The sequence below is a fragment of the Sturnira hondurensis genome, unplaced genomic scaffold (genome assembly GCF_014824575.4).
Source record: "Sturnira hondurensis isolate 20B ecotype Veracruz unplaced genomic scaffold, ASM1482457v3 Scaffold0000256, whole genome shotgun sequence".
NCBI lineage: Eukaryota > Metazoa > Chordata > Mammalia > Chiroptera > Phyllostomidae > Sturnira > Sturnira hondurensis.
The window spans coordinates 2,269,049-2,289,975 of record NW_028072887.1 but is presented as its reverse complement, the minus strand read 5'-3'; the positions used below and the strand labels follow the sequence as shown (position 1 = coordinate 2,289,975).

General features: G+C 35.9%; 1 protein-coding gene across 5 annotated transcripts in view; it reads left to right on the top strand.

The window, feature by feature from the left end:
- The window catches only part of ZRANB3 (zinc finger RANBP2-type containing 3), a 244,418-nt gene that overhangs the window by 179,049 nt on the left and 44,442 nt on the right, over positions 1-20,927 (top strand). For 3 of the 5 annotated variants that reach the window (XM_037070316.1, XM_037070237.1, XM_037070452.1), the window contains 4 exons: positions 8,149-8,268; positions 10,346-10,465; positions 13,518-13,697; positions 14,510-14,662. In XM_037070316.1, coding sequence (XP_036926211.1) covers positions 8,149-8,268; positions 10,346-10,465; positions 13,518-13,697; positions 14,510-14,662 — 573 coding nt within the window. The remainder of the gene's footprint in view (positions 1-8,148; positions 8,269-10,345; positions 10,466-13,517; positions 13,698-14,509; positions 14,663-20,927) is intronic. The other 2 variants (XM_037070407.1, XM_037070527.1) reach the window with 2 other exon arrangements.

Below are 20,927 nucleotides of genomic sequence, written 5' to 3'. Positions count from 1 at the left end.
CCCTCTATCTAAAATAAATAAATAATATTTTTAAAAAACTATCAGTTAAATTATTAAAGAAATTAGTTGAATTTCTTTAACTAATTTTATGATGTGTGTCTGTTCACTGAAAAAAATCTAAGAAACAAAGTTTACAACATATTCTCTTAATTTCTGCATTTCTTTAAATGAGACATAGTGGGTAGTCTTCATTAATTATTTAAATTAGATCTTTGGCTAACAAACACATTACTAACAGACCAATTTCAATAAAATAAAATAGAATTGTGAATACATGCATTTTCTGCAACTTCTATAAAACCTGAACCAGCAAACCTGACATTCCATATAATATTCACTAAAGCAAGTTTTTGCTCAGATAACTGAAAATATGACAATGCAGCGACAGTTTTAAAATTGGAATAGTTAAAATGCATATATTGTGGCCCTGGCTGGTGTAGCTCAGTGGATTGAGCACGGGCCTGCAAACCACACGATCACGGTTTGATTCCCAGTCAGGGCACATTGCCTGGCTTGCAGGCCAGTTCTCAGCAGGGGACTCAGTAGAGGCAACCATACATTGATATTTCTCTCCTTCTCTCCTTCCCTTCCCCTCTAAAGATAAATAAATAAAATCTTTTTTAAAAATGCATGTATTGTATGTTTTAGAATGCAAATCTGTCCAATGCCAACCTAAGGCCCTAAAATAATCCAAAGTGTATTTGTTACATAGTTATTTTGGCTCTCTAAACACATTTTCTCCTATATCATAATTGTGATTAACTTACTAGTTTAGTCCCAAGAGACTGTTTAGCATGTTATGTAATTGAACTTTATAATATTAATAATAACCATAAACTATTCTGAGCCAGTGATTGGGAGGAGTCAGGAGCAGGGGGCTTCAGCTTTGGCATCAGCAGTTTCTGGTTTTAATAAGAAGGGAGCAATAGCAGTGAGGATTCTGGTAGAAATGACTTTCTTATAAAGAGGCCCAGAACACATTTGAGATTGGAATACAGTGATTATGTAGTCTGCAGTGGAGGGTAAATGATTGTATCTTAAAAATAGTCCAACTTGACATGTATTTTTTGAAAGGCTTATCACCATAAATATAGCTCTTTAGGCAAACATGAAATTTATTAAAATGGTTCAGTTACCATGGCAATGTGTCCAGAATTTATAGCTCCTTATTTTGAGAGGCCTTCATTTCCACTTTCTGAGGTACTGAAATCCAAGGCTAAAGTTCATAACAGCCTCTAGTCTCACTGTATGATGAATTTCTATTGTTTAGAAAATTTAGACATACAAAAAACTTAGCTTGTAAAATTGGTCTTGTGACTTTATAGTCATATGCACAAATTTTTGATAGATATTTTTCAACTTTGAAATGACCCATTTTTAATTTTTTTATTACCAATGCCACATATGGTCATAGTTTCATGAGGAGAAATAGCTATTTCAAAAAATAACAGTCCCCTCAACTTAACTCCCCAAAGGCAGCCACTTCCTATTCCTGCTGCTGACTTTTTTTGTGTTCACTCAAATCCCTCAGCTACACATTTATCTTGCTTCTTGGTTTGTATTATTGCTTGCTTTGTAATTTTAGCTGTCACCAATTGGCTTTCTGATGTGAAAGATAAAATTTTAGCTCTTTCACTGACCCACCCTCACACCCAGATCTTTCCTATATTCCCATTCTCCCAACAAAGTGATAGGAAGGTAGGTAGGTAAGTAGGTAAATCAATGGGTGGGTGGATGGATGGATGGATGGATAGGTCCATATAGTTATACTTTTACTAATTTTATAGTAATTTATACAAATTTTGGCTTAATATTTGCCATGTATATTATTAGAACCATGTTTATAATATTTACAGGTGAACTATGCAATATATTGTGAATGTTTTCTTTCTTCTACAACTCATTTTCAATCATTTATCTTCAAACTTTTCCCTAGTGGTTCAATTTACTCGCAATATCTTTAAACATTAGCACTGTATTAATTTTATCTATGTAAAGAAATTTTACCTGCCGCCTTTGATCAGCGCCAGCCTGCTGCAGGGTTCTCATCCTGGGGGTTTTCTTTATTTATACCTTGTGCTGAATTACCTCTTTATTTGGTATTATTATTTTTATTTGTTCACTTCCTTGCTTTGCTGGCCACATTCTTCAGTAGCCTCCTAAGAATGTATGGAGGTATTATTTGAATCCTTGCATTTTCGAAAATCCTTTTATTCTATTTTTATATCTAATTTTTAATTTTTCTAGATATAAATTCTTAGTTGGAAATTATTTTCTCTCAGAATTTTCAGTATTGATATTGAGGCATCCAAGGCAACTCAAACTTTTTATTCTGTCTTGATTTTGTGAAGTATTTTCTCCCCTTTCTGGAAGCTCATAGAATTATTTCTTCATCCCCAGTGTTCCAAAATTTCATGATGGGCCTTACTTCGGGTACATTTTCATTCATTGTGAAGAATCTTCAGCAGGCCTTTTTCATATTCCATTTGGAAACTTATTTTCTTAAGTTTGTTTTTTTAAAGATTTTATTTATTTATTTTTAGAGGGGGGAAAGGGAGAGTATGAGAGAAAAATAAACATTGATCAGTTGCTTCTCACATGCCCCCAACTGGGAACCTAGCCCCCAACCCAGGTACGTGCCCTGACTGGGAATCGAGCTAGCAAACTTTCTGTTCCCAGGCCATTGCTCAATCCACAGAGCCACACCAGCTAGGGCTATTTCCTTAAGTTTTATAAAGCATTCTTTATTTCTTTGATTATTTTCTTTCCTCTGTTCCCTCTTTATTATTTTCTAGAACTTTTCCTAAGTATATTTTATTGATTTTGTTACTACAATTATCCCACCCTGAAACCCCCCCGCCCTTTTCTCCACCAATGTCCTCCCTTGGTTCATGTCCATGGGTCATGCATGTATGCTCTTTGGCTTCTCCATTTCCTGTACTGTTCTTAACATCCCCCTGTCTATTCTGTTCCTACTAATTCTTCTTCTTAATCCTTGCACCATTTCCCCATTCTCCTCCTTCCTCCTCCCAGCTGATACCCATCCAATGATCTCTATTACCTATGATTCTGTTTCTGTTCTGGTTGTTGGCTTCATTTTTTGTTTTGTTTTGTTTAGATTCAGTTTTTGATAGTTTGAATTTGTTGCCTTTTTGATGTTCATGGTTTTTATCTTCTTCTTAAATAAGTCCCTTTAATATATCATGTAATAATGGCTTGGTGATGATGAACTCCTTTAGCTTTACATTGTCTGAGAAGCACTTTATCTGCCCTTCCATTCTATATAATAGCTTTGCCAGGTATCTAGGTTGTAGGTCCTTGCTTTTCATCATTTTGAATACTTCTTACCAATCCCTTCTTGCCTGCAAAGTTTCTTTTGAGAAATCAGTTGAGAGTCTAATGGGAACTCTTTTGTAGGTAACTCTCTGCTTTTCTCTAGCTGCTTTTAAGAGTCTCTCTTTATCTTGAACCCTTGGCATTTAAATTATGATGTGTCCTGGTGTGGTCCACTTTGGGTCCAACTGGTATGGGACTCTCTGTGCTTCTTGGACTTGTATGTCTATTTCCATCACCAAATTAGGGAAGTTTTCTTTTATTTTTTCAAATAAGTTTTCAGTATCTTGCTCTTCCTCTTTTCATTCTGACACCCCTATGATTCAAATGTTGGTACATTTAAAGTTGTCCCAGAGGTTCCTAAGCCTGTCCTCATTTTTTAAAATTCGTTTCTTTCTGTTCTGGTTGAATGTTTATTTCTTCCTTATGTTCCAAATCATTAATTTGAATCCCAGTTTCCTACCCTTCACTGTTGGTTCCCTGTCAATTTTTCTTTATTTCACTTAGTGTAACCTTCATTTCTTCATGTTTTTGCTGTACTCAAAGAGTTCTCTGAGTATTCTGATAACCAGTGTTTTGAACTCTGCACCCAATAGGTTGGCTATCTTCATTTCTCTATGGAGTTTTGATCTGTTCTTTCATTTGGGCCAAATTTCGTCTCCTCAATTTGGGAGCCTCCCTGTGTTTGTTTCTGTGTATTAGGTAGAGCTGCTATTACTCTCTGTCTTGGTAGCATGGCTTATGTAAAAAAGGTACCTGAATTGGCAGGGCAGGGCAACCCACTTCACTACTGTGTGGCTTTGTGTAGGGGAGGGCTCAGAGAGGGCATTGTGCCACTGCCTGGCTTCTAGAAGTTTGCCCAGCACTTGCCCCATTTCCAGTCACTTCACCCACTTCTCATATGCAATTGGTGCCCTTCCAGCTGCTGCCCTGGTGGTGAAACCCAGAGTGGGTAGGTTTATGTATGTTCTAAGTCCATGTAGGCCCTTTAAGTGGGAAAAATCTGGCAGTTTCTTCACCCCCCTAACCCTCACTGGTTTTTACAGCCAGAGGTAATGGGGATTTCTCTTATGGGTACTGGAACCCTGGGCTGTGTGGTCTGGCCTGAGGGTAGGATCGCTTGGTCCCAAGGTATCCCTCCCAATTTTTATCTACCATACGGGAATGTGGGACTGTCCTGCCACCACAACCACCACTTCTCTATGTCACACCACCTCTCCCCCTGGCTCTGTGACTCCACTCTTCCTACCAGTCTGGATGAATGTGGCTTCTTTAAATCCCTGGTTTCAAGGATTTCCATACAGCTTGATTTTCTGATGGTTCCAGGTGGTTTTTGTTTTGAGATCTGGTTGAATTCTTTCTATGGTCACACGAGGAGGCAAAGCTTGTCTACCTCCACTGTTTTCTAGAACTTTTTATTCATATATTGCCCTCATGGCTTTGTCTTCTAATTTTCTTATATTTTATATATTTCTAATGATTTTCCATGTACTTTCTGGAAGATTTTTCATCTACTTTCTGGACAATTTTGTCAGCTTAATAGCCTGTGATTTTTTAAATTTGTTATTATATTTTTACCAACAGTACTTCCCTTTCTCCCCAATTGCTCCTTTTTTTCTGGCATACTATTCTTGGTTTATAAATGTTATCCCTTCTAGTTTTCTTGTCTCTGGATAGTTTATGTGTTCATATAGGTTGNTTATCTTCAAACTTTTCCCTAGTGGTTCAATTTACTCGCAATATCTTTAAACATTAGCACTGTATTAATTTTATCTATGTAAAGAAATTTTACCTGCCGCCTTTGATCAGCGCCAGCCTGCTGCAGGGTTCTCATCCTGGGGGTTTTCTTTATTTATACCTTGTGCTGAATTACCTCTTTATTTGGTATTATTATTTTTATTTGTTCACTTCCTTGCTTTGCTGGCCACATTCTTCAGTAGCCTCCTAAGAATGTATGGAGGTATTATTTGAATCCTTGCATTTTCGAAAATCCTTTTATTCTATTTTTATATCTAATTTTTAATTTTTCTAGATATAAATTCTTAGTTGGAAATTATTTTCTCTCAGAATTTTCAGTATTGATATTGAGGCATCCAGTGCAACTCAAACTTTTTATTCTGTCTTGATTTTGTGAAATATTTTCTCCCCTTTCTGGAAGCTCATAGAATTATTTCTTCATCCCCAGTGTTCCAAAATTTCATGATGGACCTTACTTTGGGTACATTTTCATTCATTGTGAAGAATCTTCAGCAGGCCTTTTTCATATTCCATTTGGAAACTTATTTCCTTAAGTTTGTTTTTTTAAAGATTTTATCTATTTATTTTTAGAGGGGGGAAAGGGAGAGTATGAGAGAAAAATAAACATTGATCAGTTGCTTGTCTAGTTTTCTTGTCTCTGAATAGTTTATGTGTTCATATAGGTTGTTTTCTACAAATGCCTGGTGACCTTTGTTTGCTTGTATTTGCAAATAAGACACAAAGCTAACTGGAAATTGTTTATGGATATGGCTTGTAAATGGTAGCCTTCCATAAAGGGTGATCTGCCTGCCATGTCTTGCTGAGGAACCCCCCATAGAAATATCTTTAGTCTTTCCTCTTTGAGGGGTCAGATTCCTCAGGAAACAGTTATTTTATATGACTGTGTTTTCCTGCCTAGAGAGTATAAGGCTGTTTGTGTGTTTTGGGGCCTGTGTAGCAGGTAAAAAGATTAAGGGAAAAGAGCAGGTCTCAGCATTTATTATGTAACTTTCATTTAATCCCCATGATTTTTATAGGATAGCCTACCACCAATGTGGGATTCCTTCATCCAAATACCCTCGATTTTACCCTCTCTGGAAAATAAATCTCTAGTTTTCTGCCAGGATGTGCTGGGAAGTCACTTACTGTGTGGAATGGATAGAGACAGGATATGGATGAGTGTTGCACATATTCAGCTTCCTAAACATTCTTTCAACCAGTCTTCGCAGTTTTAGCTACATCTCCATCCTCCTTCAAGAGGTGTTATTTCCTGATTTCTTTTAAGATTACTCATTGTAAACCAGGTGCTTCACAGTTTTTCATACTGACAGTTTAGGATCTGTTAGGTTGGCTACTCAGTTACCAGGCATCTACTTTTTTAGTTTCTTAAGTGTTAATTGCTATCAGCCCCTCTCCAATTGTCATTCTCCCCATACTCACTACTATTACTTAAATATCGAACTGAGCTGACATGGAGAAAAGGGAACCCTAGTACACTGTTGGTGGGAATGCACACTGGTGCAGCCACTGTGGAAAACAGTATGGAATTTCCTCAGAAAACTAAAAATGGAACTGCCTTTTGACCCAGCAGTTCCATTGCTGGGATTGATTATACCCTAAGAACCCTGAAACACCAATTCAGAAGAACCTATGCACCCCAGTGTTCAGAGCAGCACAATTTACAATAGCCAAATGCTTGAAGCAACCTAAGTGCCCATCAGTAAATGAGTAGATCAAAGAATACACTACATTTACGCAATGGAATTCTATGCAGCAGAAAGAAAGGTGCTCCTGCCCTTTGCAACAGCATGGATCGGACTGGGGAGCATTATGCTGAGTGGAATAAGCCAGGTGATGAAAGACAAACACCATATGATCTCACCTATAAGTGGAACCTAATCAATAAAACAAACAAGCAAGCAAAATATAACCAGAGACATCGAAATTAAGAACAAACTGACAGTAACCAGAGGGGAGGTGGGAGGAGATAATGCGGGGAGAAGGGGGAAGGGTCATCAAGGAACATGTATAAAGGACACATGGACAAAGCCAAAGGGGTTTAGGATTGAGGGTGGGAGGTGGGGATGGCTAGGGTCAGGGGGAGTGTTGGGAGGGAAATGGAGACACTGTACTTGAACAACAATAAAGAAAAAGTAAGTAAATAAATAAATATAGCACTGAGAGTGGAGGTTAAATGTGTTCAGCCTACTGTCTATTCCCAAAATTTCAAAGTAACTACTTTTTAACAGTTAAGAGGCTATATTCATGTTTTAGATTTAATTCATGCTACCCACTTTAAATGTGTTGTATTTGATTCATCTCATATTGATTTCTTACTCTTAATAGGTAACTTGGCCTCAAGTTAACTAAGAAAAGCCTATACAATCTGCATTTTTTTATTTTTCCTTTTCTTCACTATAGTTTCTTTGTGTCTCCTTGTTCTCTTTGACCTCCCTTCTATCCTCTTAATCTCATCACTCCAGCCTCTGCTATGACCTTCTCCATCCTGGAGACAAACTGAACCTCCTAATTTTTTATTCCTCCTTAAAATGCCCTGTTTGTAATTTTACTTAAACTTTTTAGCTTAAAAAAATCAGTAAACCAACTTTTCTTAACCATTAAGCTTTAGTCCCAGCTTTCTTATTCTTCTTTAGTCTTCCCTTTTTATAAAGTAAAAATGCTATTCATCTCACTTTTTGCCTTTTATTTTCTTCTTAACTTCATTTCACTTAGTCTTATATATGAGCTTTTTAAAAAATTACCTTCTAAACAAAACCTCTTCTTGGTCATAGTCTACTTGAGTACCTACCTTCCATTGAAACTGTTTTCTTGTATTTTTTTCTAACTCTTATATTGTTATTGTTTCCTCGTTTTTTCCTCTTTTGTCCCTTTTCTCCCTTTTCTCCTACTTACTATTATATATGATTCTACTTCCTTAGGCTTCTTAGGAAACAAAGTAGTTAAAAGTTCATAAAAATGTATTGATGTTTGATCTTTTCTCCATTTATTAAAAGAAAGTAAAATGATGTTTAATAAACATTTTTATTATATTAAAAAGTTTTAACATTTAATATTTAGGCAGGTGCTGTAAAGGATTATATAAAGATGATGCTTCAAAATGATTCACTTAAATTTCTGGTTTTTGCTCACCATGTAATCATGCTCCAAGCTTGCACAGAAGCAGTCATAGAAAACAAGGTATGTCACCACTTGTCCATAAAGTACTTTTAGGGTGCACCTTTTTAATATACTAAACATCAGTTGTCTTATAATCGCATTTTTGCCTGCTTTACATGGTGGTATATAAATTATATATTTTTTCTTAAAAATTATACTGATATTATATTACTATTGTGTTGATGGTATCCTATTAAAGTTTGCCTTTTATACCAGTGTTATAATTCTTCACTAATCAAATGATCTGAATTGATTGAAATTTACTGCCTTGATAGGAATGATGTGAATTTGGTTTTTGTTAACGATATACTAATTAAGATATGTATAGGCAGGTTACAAGTTAAATTTTTTGTTTACCCACAAGGCATCCCTGGAATGTAGGTGATGTCCAGGGGAAAGGAAGAATGAATTTCACTGATTTTTAAAGGCAGCTGTAGTCCTGCCTTTTAAAGTTCAGGCTGTATACTCTTTAGAATAGGGTTATTAAGATTTGATGTAAATGAATTTATAACATATTGTCCGAGGAATCTCCCAGGTAAGCTCCAACAAGCCTGCTGGCCTTCCTGCATCTCCTTAGGTCCACTGTGTTTCCCAGCAGCTCTGTCAGTAATGGCATCAACCAGAAGAAATTTCCTGACAAATTACGTGAGCTTAATATATGCGTAACAGCAGAACCTTTTTCTGGTGTAGGTATTTTTTTAATGGAGGAATAAAGCCATGTTTTTTTATCACTTTGTACAGTATAGATTTTTCAAGCACTAGCTAGGTTCATTGACATTACCAAAAACATAATACTAATGTTTTCTTTATTGGAAGATTTATGATGATATAATAAAGTACTACACATTGAAATATACTTTCTCACTGATTATCTTATAGTGTCTGTAAAACACCCGCAGAGGAAGAGTTAATCTTAGAAATAATTTTAGATGATTGAGCAATAATTATAGGTCCATGATATTTTCTCATTCTGATTCTAGTATACCTTAGAAGTACTAGAATGTATTCCAAGAGTAACAGTCTATCTCTCTTTCTCACTTCTGCTTTACTGATGTATTTAGAATCCCATTTAACATTACTAAGAGTTACAAATGTTAGGTAGTCATGATGTTAGAGGTGAATTTCTCTCAAATGCTCTAGAGTCTGACAATGTGTTTTCTTTAGAAAGACCCTCAGAAGATTTTATAATCTACCTTAATGGATATTAAATGGATCACTGGTCAATTTCTATCTGTTTTATGAAGACAGAGAAAGTTAATAAGGGGCATTCTATTTATTGATTAATTTGACTGTCTTCTATGTAAGTGAATATTTCTGTCGTCACCTATTTAAGACTATGTTTTCCATAAAAGTATATATATAAATGAGATTATTTGAAATTCAGGGCTTACACATGCTGATTGCTCCCTTTTCTCAATCCAAATCAAATCATTCTTAAAAGACAGCACTGTTCAATTTAGCACTTAATTGTTTCTCTAAAAATATGGGTGGTTGTCTTGGTCCCTACCTCAAGGGACATGACCATACCACATTTTTTTAAGTTTAATAATGGGGGGAAAAAGAACTCAAATTGTACATTAAAAAAGATAATTTCGCAGTTCATATTGGGATATTTCAGACACAGACATACCACCCTTCATGAATTTCTAGTACGTCTACAGAATCCTCGTTTTCCTTTCTTGCAATATCTGATCTTACTTTTACGTTGGAGTTAGTGATTCTGTAACTTGAAAGTTACTCTGATCCAGCATTAATTTGGCTTATTAATTTAGATAGAATTCTACTGGGGCAATATTAACTTAATTCAGTCATGAACTCCTATTATGTACAAGACATTCAGCTTTGCAATGATGGCATGAAAATGAACTGGATATAGATCCTAACCTCAAGTAGCTTAAAAGATTAAAAGATATAAAATTGTTATCAGACGCTATTAAGAAATTTGGTTAAGATTCTTCTTGTGTAACATTTATCAACCTGTCATCTTAACTAGTTTCTGTTTTATTATATGAACATAAAAATAAGCCATAAAGAATATAAAATAAGATGGGTACATAGGGTCTTGTCCTAATTTTGCCATTTTCTTTGTTAATGCTAGACTCGTTATGTTAGGATAGATGGAAGTGTCCCATCCTCAGAAAGAATACATCTGGTTAATCAGTTTCAAAAGGATCCTGAGACTCGTGTTGCTATCCTAAGCATTCAGGCTGCTGGTCAGGTAAGAAATTTCAGGTCTTAACTTGGTAATAAAATGCCTTTGAGGTAATAAAAATGCCATTAGCCATAGTGATAACTTTATATCTCATATCTGATGTAATCAATATTCATTCTGTTTTGGAGACTGCTAGAAAGTATAATAGAAGGAGGCCTCAACATCTCTGACTGAAATCTCCTACATTTTCAAGGAAAGAATTTCCTTGAAAAATATAGTTCATTTGACTGTAATACTTTCTCATGACTTTCTTTGCTTCTTTTGAATTTGCATAGAATTTTCCCATCCCTTTCTTATAGCACTTATGTCACTTGACTACCATCATCAGAGTCTGTAAGGCAAGGTGGCCTAAGGAATAAGAACGTTTCTATCTAATCACTCTTTATGGAGTCCCCCTAGTTTGTCCCTTAGAATTACATTTGGCTGCAAGTAAATGAAAACTCAAATTAAGATAGACTTAAATGCATAGAGTTTTATTCTCTCATGTAAATAGCCCAAGTCTAGTGTGGTGGTTCCACAAAGCCCTTAAGACCTAGGCTCCTTCTGGCTTTCTGCTTCTCCGCTTTTAGCAGGTATCTTATTTCTAAGAGGACTGCTAGAGTTCCTCCAGCATGTCTTCGATACAGACATCAGGCTGGAGAAAGGCACGCTACATTTCACTGGCCTGTAGTTAGTCCCGTGGCCACAACTAACTTCAAGACAAGCTGGGGAAAGTAGCATTTATTCCAGGTAGTGATGCTAAAAATCACATGTAACACTGCCAAGGATTAAGACATTGAGGCCCTGGCTGGTGTAGCTCAGTGGATTGAGCACAGGCCTGTGAAGCAAAGGGTCACTGGTTCAATTCCTAGTCAGGGCACATGCCTGGGTTGCAGGCCAGGTCCCCAGTAGGGGACACATGAGAGGCAACCACACATTGATGTTTCTCTCCCACTCTTTCTCCTTCCCTTCCCCTCTCTCTAAAAATAAACAAATAAAATATTTTTAAAAAAGAATAGACATTGAGGTAAAGAACAAACTGACAGTAACCAAATGGGAGGAGGGAGGGAAATAACGGGAAAAAAGGGACAGGGTTGTCAAGGAACATGTATAAAGGGCCCATGGACAAAGCAGAAGGAGGGTAGGATTGAGGGTGGGAGGTGGGGGAAAGTGGTGGTGGGAAAATAGAGACAACTATATTTGAATGACAATAAAAAATGATTAAAATATATACAAAATTATAGAAAAGAAAAAAATAGATACTAGGGAAGGCAGTAATAGTCTCTGCCACACTACAGAAGAGGGAATCCTTCTGGACTTTTTTTCTACTAATATTCTGAAACATTTTGATGTAAATGTCTTAAGTCAGGATATTTAGCATAGGGGAAAAATAATTGAACATATGACTGTGCGTCCAACCTGGTACATGCCATACCTAGCATCTCCTGTGGACTCGAATATGAACCAGAACCAAAGATCTGCTTTTACCCAGCAAATTGTATACACAGAAACTCCATGGGGATTTATAAACACATACATACAGTTTTGCTTGGTTCTAGAACTCACTAGGAATTCTAACTAAAAGGAGGGTTGTCTCAACATTTCCTTCATGTTGGATTACACTTGCAGTAATCTGAGTTTTATATCTGTTAAAATATTTCAGACATAGAACATATTATCAAACAGAGCATGAAATTACAAATGGAGTACTCATAATATGGGAGAATAAATGTAGGAGATGCCAGGCAAGAGAGTTTAGGAGTGGCCTGATAAAAGACTTTGAAATTAAAATTGCACAGGACACTCATATTTTATTCAAGACTATATTCCTAATGACCTTGTATAATTCAAAACGCATATACTTGAATACTAGTGTCTTCATAGGAATAAAGGGAAGTAGAAAGAACTTGTTGTTGAGGCATGTGAATCTTCCATTGTAGTTTAGTAGTATCTCAGGGTGATGTTGATCTTGCCAGCATATTTTCCCTTAATTCTTATATGGCCATTAGATGCTTTTTACATGCTTAAAGTGTCCTTATTTAAATATTTCTTATTTTTCAGCATTATCTCTAATATTTTGTGGCATTTCTTGTCCTAAGTAGCAGCACAGTAGTAGCATGGTGATTGTTTCTATTACTTCTAACATCTGTTCCAAAGTGATGGATCTTCAGTGAATTTCCAGCTTGAATGCCACCATTTAGTGAATGCTGGTATGACGTGTTATGTGATATAAAGCCCTGTAAGTTAAAATAACATGCCAAAAAACAGCACAGCAGTCACAAAAATAGCTCACTCAGAACTTCCAGTGTATGTGAACAACAGTTTGGAGTAGTTCATACTCTCAAAGGATCGTTGGTATTTCTGCCAACCCCTGTGTGTGGCAATAGCATAAGCATGGTTCATATTTCACTCAGCCTGCCAACTTAACATCATGCATTTTTTACTCAGTTTTAGTTTGAGGAGATTTGATTATTTCATGTAAAACAAGACCTAGTTAATAGTATTAATGTTGTACTATTTCAAACTGATGTAAAATGCAATTGTGCTATCTCTATTGAGATACAGGCCAGTAAACGTCAGGGCCTTTGGAATGTAATGTAAGAAATTTCATAGGAAGAGAACAGTATGACTAAAGACATGATTTTCTTGCTTTATAGAACAGCAATATGAATTAAATGAAAAGAGGATGTCATCGCTCTCTGTCTAGTTGCTATGGATACCATGTGTTATATATTATATTCTCATTTATAATGTATTTTATTGGATTTCCAGTGGTAATGTGAATCTAGTCCTCATCAGAGGATGAAGTAATTTTGCGTATAATATTCGTCAAACTGACTTTTGAAATACATCTTAAATGTGTTTTGTAGTTCACCTGGCTATCTTGGAGTAAGTAGTCTTCATGTGCCTTTCATGAATTAAATTTTTGTAATTTGGCTTACTATGAAAGATTGATTTGTTTCTATGTCCTTCAGCATCCTCTTGTCTATTTAATGTGTTCAGAAAGACTACTATACGCGGCTCTATGTTATATTCTCAGTTCATTTACATCTCAGTTTCTTCACTTTATTTTGCTAAGGGTTTGACATTTACTGCTGCAACTCATGTTGTGTTTGCTGAGTTGTACTGGGACCCTGGACATTTAAAACAAGCAGAAGACCGTGCTCACCGAATTGGACAGTGCAATTCTGTGAATATTCACTACCTCATCGCAAATGGGACTCTAGACACCCTTATGTGGGGGATATTGAATCGCAAGGTAAAGCTTGATTTTAAGCCTGGTTACCAACTTACTCATTATTATCCATAGTCTACATGAGTTAGAGGCGGAGTTTTAGTGTTTTCAGGCAAAGGATACTTAAGTATAGTAAGATACTGATGTTAATAGAGACCAACTTCAGAAAAGGTTTCAATTGGTAGTACTGTACCTGCTATCCTCTATAATAAGAGAGGCATGAATTTACATGTATTCCTGTTGTCTCTCAAGCCCTTCTTCTACCATTTTAGAGGCTAGAGGAGAGGTTGGCTAGCAGGAAACTAGAATGCTAGCTAACCAAATCTTTTTCATTAAGTAAAAATAAACCCTTTCTCAGAAGGAGTCTTGAATTCAGAACTAGTATTGGAGAGAGGACACCTTGTACCCAACTGTAGAAGAGGGACATTGCTCTGTGTCCTGAGTCATCTCTTCTCCCAATCTTTAGGGTTGTTTTTGGAAAGGATTTGACTAAGGATTAGAGGATAGTTTTCAAGCACTGAGTATAGATATTCAAAATGGCCAGTCATATGTAGGTTCAATTTCAAAGTTTGTAAGTATTAGAGTAAAACTTTTTATGAGAAAAGCAACCAAGATAATTTCTCTAGTTAAGACTTCTTCATGAGAATAGGAATCCCTGACTTGGTAATTTGGCTGTGATTATAAATAATTATATTACTATAGCCCATGATATATTGAAACAATATGATTTCCTTTAATGGAGTACTTGTGATTCAAATGCAAAATCAAATTATTGCTTAGAAAATATCAGCTGTGAAGTGAATGTTATCAAATTCCTATGCTTTTCCATCCTACAGACTCAGGTTACTGGGAGCACATTGAATGGTAGGAAGGAACAACTTCAGGCTGAGGAAGGTGATAAGCAAAAATGGGATTTCCTGCAGTTTGCTAAAGCTTGGACGCCAAATGAAAGTCCTGAAGAGCTCAGGAAGGATATTTTGTTCACTCATGTAAGAAGATTATATAACTTACTCATTTCTATTTTTTAATATCCTGAAACTATAACTTTATTTTATATTACTTTAAATAGTAGTCTTCAATTATTCATGCTGAAAAACCTCTTAGAACGAAAAGATAGCACTGATGGAAGGAGGCTGCAGCAGTGGCTTGTATCTTCCTCCAGTCACACATCAGTGCCTCACTGTTAGCCCCTTGGAAAAACAAGCTAAATAGAATCCATCCTCAGAAGACGACATAGGAGGCTATCTTTATGATCCTGAGGATAGGTAAAGATTATTAAATTTGCCACAAAATGTAACAAATAAATTAGAAACCAAGTAAAGATATTTGCATTACAATGTCTAAAGTATATAAAGACTATACAATTCAGTTAATAAAACACAATTGGTATAGAATGTAAGTATCAGAGGATATCTAAATAGCTAATAAACATGAGAAGCAGCTCTTCCTCACTAGTAGTGGTTTTTCTAATTCCACTGTTGCTTCTATATTTTTAGCTGACATTTTTCTGTAAAGAGGACTTTACTTCTCATTTTAAAAAATCACTAAGCTTAGGAATTCTATTAGTTATTTAATATGTTATAATCCTTCACTTTTTAAAAAGATGTATCTAACTAGTGAAAGCTCCTTTTTTAGAAAAAATAACTTTTTTTAAAAAATATTTTGTTTATTTATCTTTAGAGGGGGAGGGAAGGAGAGAGGAAGAGAAACATTAATGTATGGTTACTTCTTGTGCATCCCCTGCTGGGAACTGGCCCCTGCAGGGAACTGGCCGGCAACCCAGGCATGTGCCCTGACTGGGAATCGAACCACGATCGTCTGGTTCGCAGGCCCGCGCTCAATCCACTGAGCTACACCAGCCAGGGCTAGAAAAAAAAACTTTCTATAATTCTCTGAATGCTTTTTGCTTTCTGAAAAACAAATATATTCCAAATTCACCATGTATTTTCTCTGCCCCAGATTGGGAAGTGGACATTTCTTTAAGGAGCACCGATTGCCTTTACTGGCAAATAGTATTTAGAAATTAGGATTTTTTTACTGCTCTGAGATGTCACTGCTTCTGGCATACTTTCAGTGTACAGAGCTGTTTATATACAAATATACAGTTTTGCATGGATAGGTAAACATGTATGTATGTATATGTATGTCTGTATATATGTATGCATTATTAAGTCATAAGTTCATACAAACACCTTCTGTTCTAATCCAGCACCACCTAGTTCTTCTTTACTTTCTCCATGTATTTAATACAAATATAAATATTTGTATTTACCTATCCAACAGTGAGAACTCTGGTTCCTGATATCAACAACATATTTACTCATTTGCTCTATTCTTTCATACATGTAAATACTTTTTAAATTACTACACTAATACCACTACCAACAGGTAAGTAAAATTCAAGATTTCTTAGAAGTTTTAAATAAGTTCTACTAAAAATATATAGTCACAGCGTTCTGTCCAAATGTTATTTGAATTGGGTGTTTTTTCTATGTGCCTATTTTATTGATTTGATAGGCATGGGCTCATTTGCTTCTGTGTGGATTTAATTGTAGAATTTACATTTTTTAATATTTAAAACAAATAGTTCAAAAGTCAAAACTATATTAAAAAGTACGTTCAGAGAAGTCTGACTCTCATTCCAATTTTTGTTTCTATTTATCCCCTATAAGTCGCCATTTCTATTAGTTTCTGGCTTAACTTTTCCTAAATTTTCTTTTCTGCAAAAAACTGTGTGCATATGTCTGTGTGTTCAATAAAATAAATGAAAACAAAATACCCACTTCATAACCACTGGATTGGCAAAAATGAAAACATTTGACATGCAAAACTTTCAGGAACATTTCACATACAGTGCTCGGTGGGAGTATAAATTATAACTACTTAGGAGATCAATTAAGCAATATCTGGTAAAGTTGGAAATGCCATTCAACCAAACAGTTTCATTCCTAGAAATATATTCTCACACATCTGTATAAGGATACTTGTACAAGTATGTTTATTGAATCACTTTTGTAATGCAAAAAATTGAAAGCAACCAAAATGCCCATCATTAGGAAAATAGCAATATATACTGTCATAAGGTACTATTTGGAAGTTAACATGAATGATAGATTTATAGGTATGACTAGATTTTGAGAACTGTTATTTGTAAAATACATAGCACACATGTGCGTTTGCACACACACAAACACGTGCACTTAAATAATATGTATTTATTAACACATACATATGTAATAAAATATATAAATATAGATTGGAAGAATACATACCAAATTTATAATATTGGTTGCCTCAGAGAGGAGAAGAATGGGTCTAGGGAAGAGTAAAAAATGTCACAGCAACTTCATCAGAAATATTTTATTTATAAAAAGAATTAGAAGTAAATACCACAATGTTAGTATTTATAGATTGTGAATGGTGGGTATATGGATGTTTGCTAAATTCTCTGTACAGTAATGAGTGCTATTTGGAGGCCATATATCAACTGGATAAAATATTAGAGAAGCCTAGAGTCATTCAAACTATCTGCTTCCTAGCCATTTTGGGGGCAATATGGTATGAATTATAGGCCATTCAGTTTTAATTTTTGAAAGAATTGATCAGGAATTGTAGGAATAAAATTAAAGTCTATACTTATTTTTTCAAAATATACAATTAAAAATTAGTATAAAGTTTAATACCATAAAAACGTAATACAGGGCCCAGCACAAATAACATCCCTTTTTATTACAAAATTTCAAGAATGTAATTCTGTAACATAACAATATTACACTCAAGCACACCATATAACATTTTAGGTGACATATTCAAATGGCTGCCCATCTTGTACAGGACATTCATGTCCTGACATTCATGTCCTGTACGAGATAGGACATTACCTGATAGGACATTACCCTATCAACCACACTCAAGTAGGCGCTACTTCTGCCAGACCCTGTATTTTTATGTGTGATCCTCCTAAATTTTCTATGTATCATCTTTGCAGGGCTAGTACTTTTTTTCTAGGGTGCTAGGATGCCCTTTAGTCAAGTATTGCTAAAAAAAAAAAAGGACTGTTTCTTAGGCTCAAAACTCCTTTTAAGTAGTGTTTATTACATTATACTTTGATTAATTAAAAACCAGGTATTCTAAGTATTTAAAATATATATAACTCAAACTATAAAAATATAACTATTATTTATAGTTGTTTTTTTCTCTAAAATTCCCTATTAAACTACATTTAAAAGTTCATTTCTAAGACAACTAATAAGAATTTGAAATCTGAAATATATCTTCCCACATTTGTACATGTTTGTTATTTATATCTTTGTGTAAAGTTGAAGGTATCCCCCAGTCACCCTGACCAACTCTTACTTTCCTGAGTTAGGTGCTCACCTTAATAGTTTACTGTTACTTTGCACAGATTGCCCAATGCATGGCTTTATACACACATGATTTTGTTTTTTGGGTTTTTTTCTTGTTATTTTTTAAAATATATTTTATCGATTATGCCATTACAGTTGTTCTATTCCCCCCTTTCATTCCCCTCCACCCTGCACACCCCCTCCCCCACCATTTGCCCCCTTTAGTTTATGACCACGTGTCTCAAGTTCTTTAGATTCTATATTTCCCCTACTATTCTTCCTCTACTATTCTATATTACCCCCCCCTATCTATTTTCTACCTACCGTGTATGCTACTTATTCTCTGTAACTTCTCCCCCCTTCTCCTCTTCCCACTCCCCTATTGCTAACCCTCCATGTGATCTTCATTTCTATGGTTCTGCTCCTGATCTAGCTGTCCTCTTAGTTTGCTTTTGTTTTAGGTGTGGTTGTTAATAACTGTGAGTTTGCTGTCCTTTCACTGTTCATATTTTTTATCTTCTTTTTCTTAGATAAGTCCCTTTAACATTTCATATGATAAGGGCTTGGTGATGATGAACTCCTTGAATTTGATCTTATCTGAGAAGCACTTTATCTGTCCTTCCATTCTAAATTAAAGCTTTGCTGGATAGAGCAATCTTGGATGTAGGTCTTTGGATTTCATGACTTGGAATACTTCTTTCCAGCCCTTTCTTGCCTCTAAGGTCTCTTTGGAGAAATCAGCTGACAGTCTGGTGGGAACTCCTTTGTAGGTGACTGTCCCCTTTTCTCTTGCTGCTTCTAGGATTCTCTCCTTCATTTTAATCTTGGCTAATGTAATTATGATGTGCCTTGGTGTGTTCCTTCTTGGGTCCAACTTCTTTGGGACTCTCTGAGCTTCCTGGACTTCCTGGAAGTCTATTTCCCTTGTCAGATTGGGGAAGTTCTCCTTTATTATTTGTTCAAATAAGTTTTCCACTTGTTGCTCTACCTCTTCCCCTTCCGGTACCCCTATAATTCGGATGTTGGAACGTTTAAAGATGTCCTGGAGGTTCCTAAGCCTCTTCTCATGTTTTTGAATTCTTGTTTCTTCATTCTTCTCTGTTTGGTCATTTTTTTCTTCCTTCTGGCCCACTCCCTTGATTTGAGTCCCAGTTTCCTTTCCATCACTATTGGTTTCCTGTGCATTTCCCTTTATTTCACTTAGTGTAGCCTTCATTTTTTCATCTAATTTTTGACTACAATCAGCCAGTTCTGTGAGCATCCTGATCACCAGTATTTTGAACTGTGCATCTGAGAGGTTGGCTCTTTCTTGGTCACTTAGAGTTATGGGTGCTGGGGCTTTGAGTTCTTGAGCCATATTTTGGTCTGTTCGTGCCTATTACATATGAGGATCAGTGCCCTAGGTGCTCACCAGGGCGGGGCAACTTAGTCCCTGGGTTGTGACACTGTATGTGGGGGCAGGGTCAAAGAGGAGCAATGCAGTCCCCTCTGCTGCTTCCTGCTGCTGGGGCCTGCGCGGTCTGTCTCACTGCTCACTCCTTCGCTAGTTTATCTGCGTGCAAATGTGTGACTACAGTCAGCCTGAACTACTTCCATATAGTTCAATTTTCTGTGTTTTGGCTGCGTTTTTGTTTACTAAAACTTTGTTGTCTTTAAACTTGGTTGTGGGAGAAGGCAGTGTTTCCACCTATGCCTCTATCTTGGCGGAAGTCCTATACACACATGGTTTTATAGAGTTCTCTCCACTTATCTTCAGTTTTGCTTTCCACTGTTTTAGTTACCCATGAGTCAAGTGGTCCAAAAACATTAAATGAAAAATTCTCAAAGTAAACAATTGATGTGTTAAATTTTGCCACCATTCTGAGTAGTGTGATGAAGTCTCATGCCATCCAGCTCCATTCCACCCATGATGTTAATCGTCCCTTTGTAGTCCCTGCACGTTGTACATGTGCCATAAGCAGCCTGCCCCTTAGTCACTTAGCTGACTGGATTATCAGATCAACTGTCCCAGTATATAAGTGCTTGTATTCAGGTCATCATTATTTACTTAATAATGGCCCCAGAGTACAAGAGCAGTGATGCTAACAATTTAGATATGCCAAAGAGGCATCAAAAGGTGATTCCAGTCCAGAGTGTCCAACTTTTTGGCATCTCTGAGCCACACTTAAAGAAGAGTTCTCTTGGGCCACACATTAAAGACAAAAACACTAACGAAAACTGATGAGCAAATAAAAGGTCTATGCATGATTTTCGTGATATCTGCCACCACGGATAAGCAAAAAAAATCCTCACATAATAACCCTAATTATGCAGCAGCCCTTTCCAATAATCTTTTAAATCATCAAACAGGTCCCAAGTTTGTGATCACTAATATAGAAAATGTACATATCTAAGTAATAAAACTTAATTATAAAACTGAGTAATGTTTTAAGTAAATTTACAATTTTATAGATTTTGTTGGGTCACATTCATAGCCATGCTGGGCCACTGATTGGACACCTCTGGGGGGTGAAAGGGTATATATAGAAAAAAACATAGTGCATATAGAGTTTGATACTATCCCTGGTTTTAGGCATCCACTGGGGATCTTGGAATGTATTCTCTGTGGATAAGGAGGGGTGACTGTAAATCGGAATCTTATTATATAGAGACCATTTGTTTTGCTTTGGATTTGTTTTTGGCCAGCATGTGAAAGGTGCTTTAGGTGGGAATGTCACATACCACTTTCTTTTTATGTCTTCCAGCTTCATGCATTTTAAGAAATATTCAATTTGTTGAAAGATCCTCAAAAATTTAGTCTGCTGAGAAACATATTTTTCTTCTGAATGTTGCCAAAATCAGCATTTTCCATGGGAATTTTTCTAGTTACACTGATTTCTTTTGGGTCCTTGCTAAAGTCCTTTACATT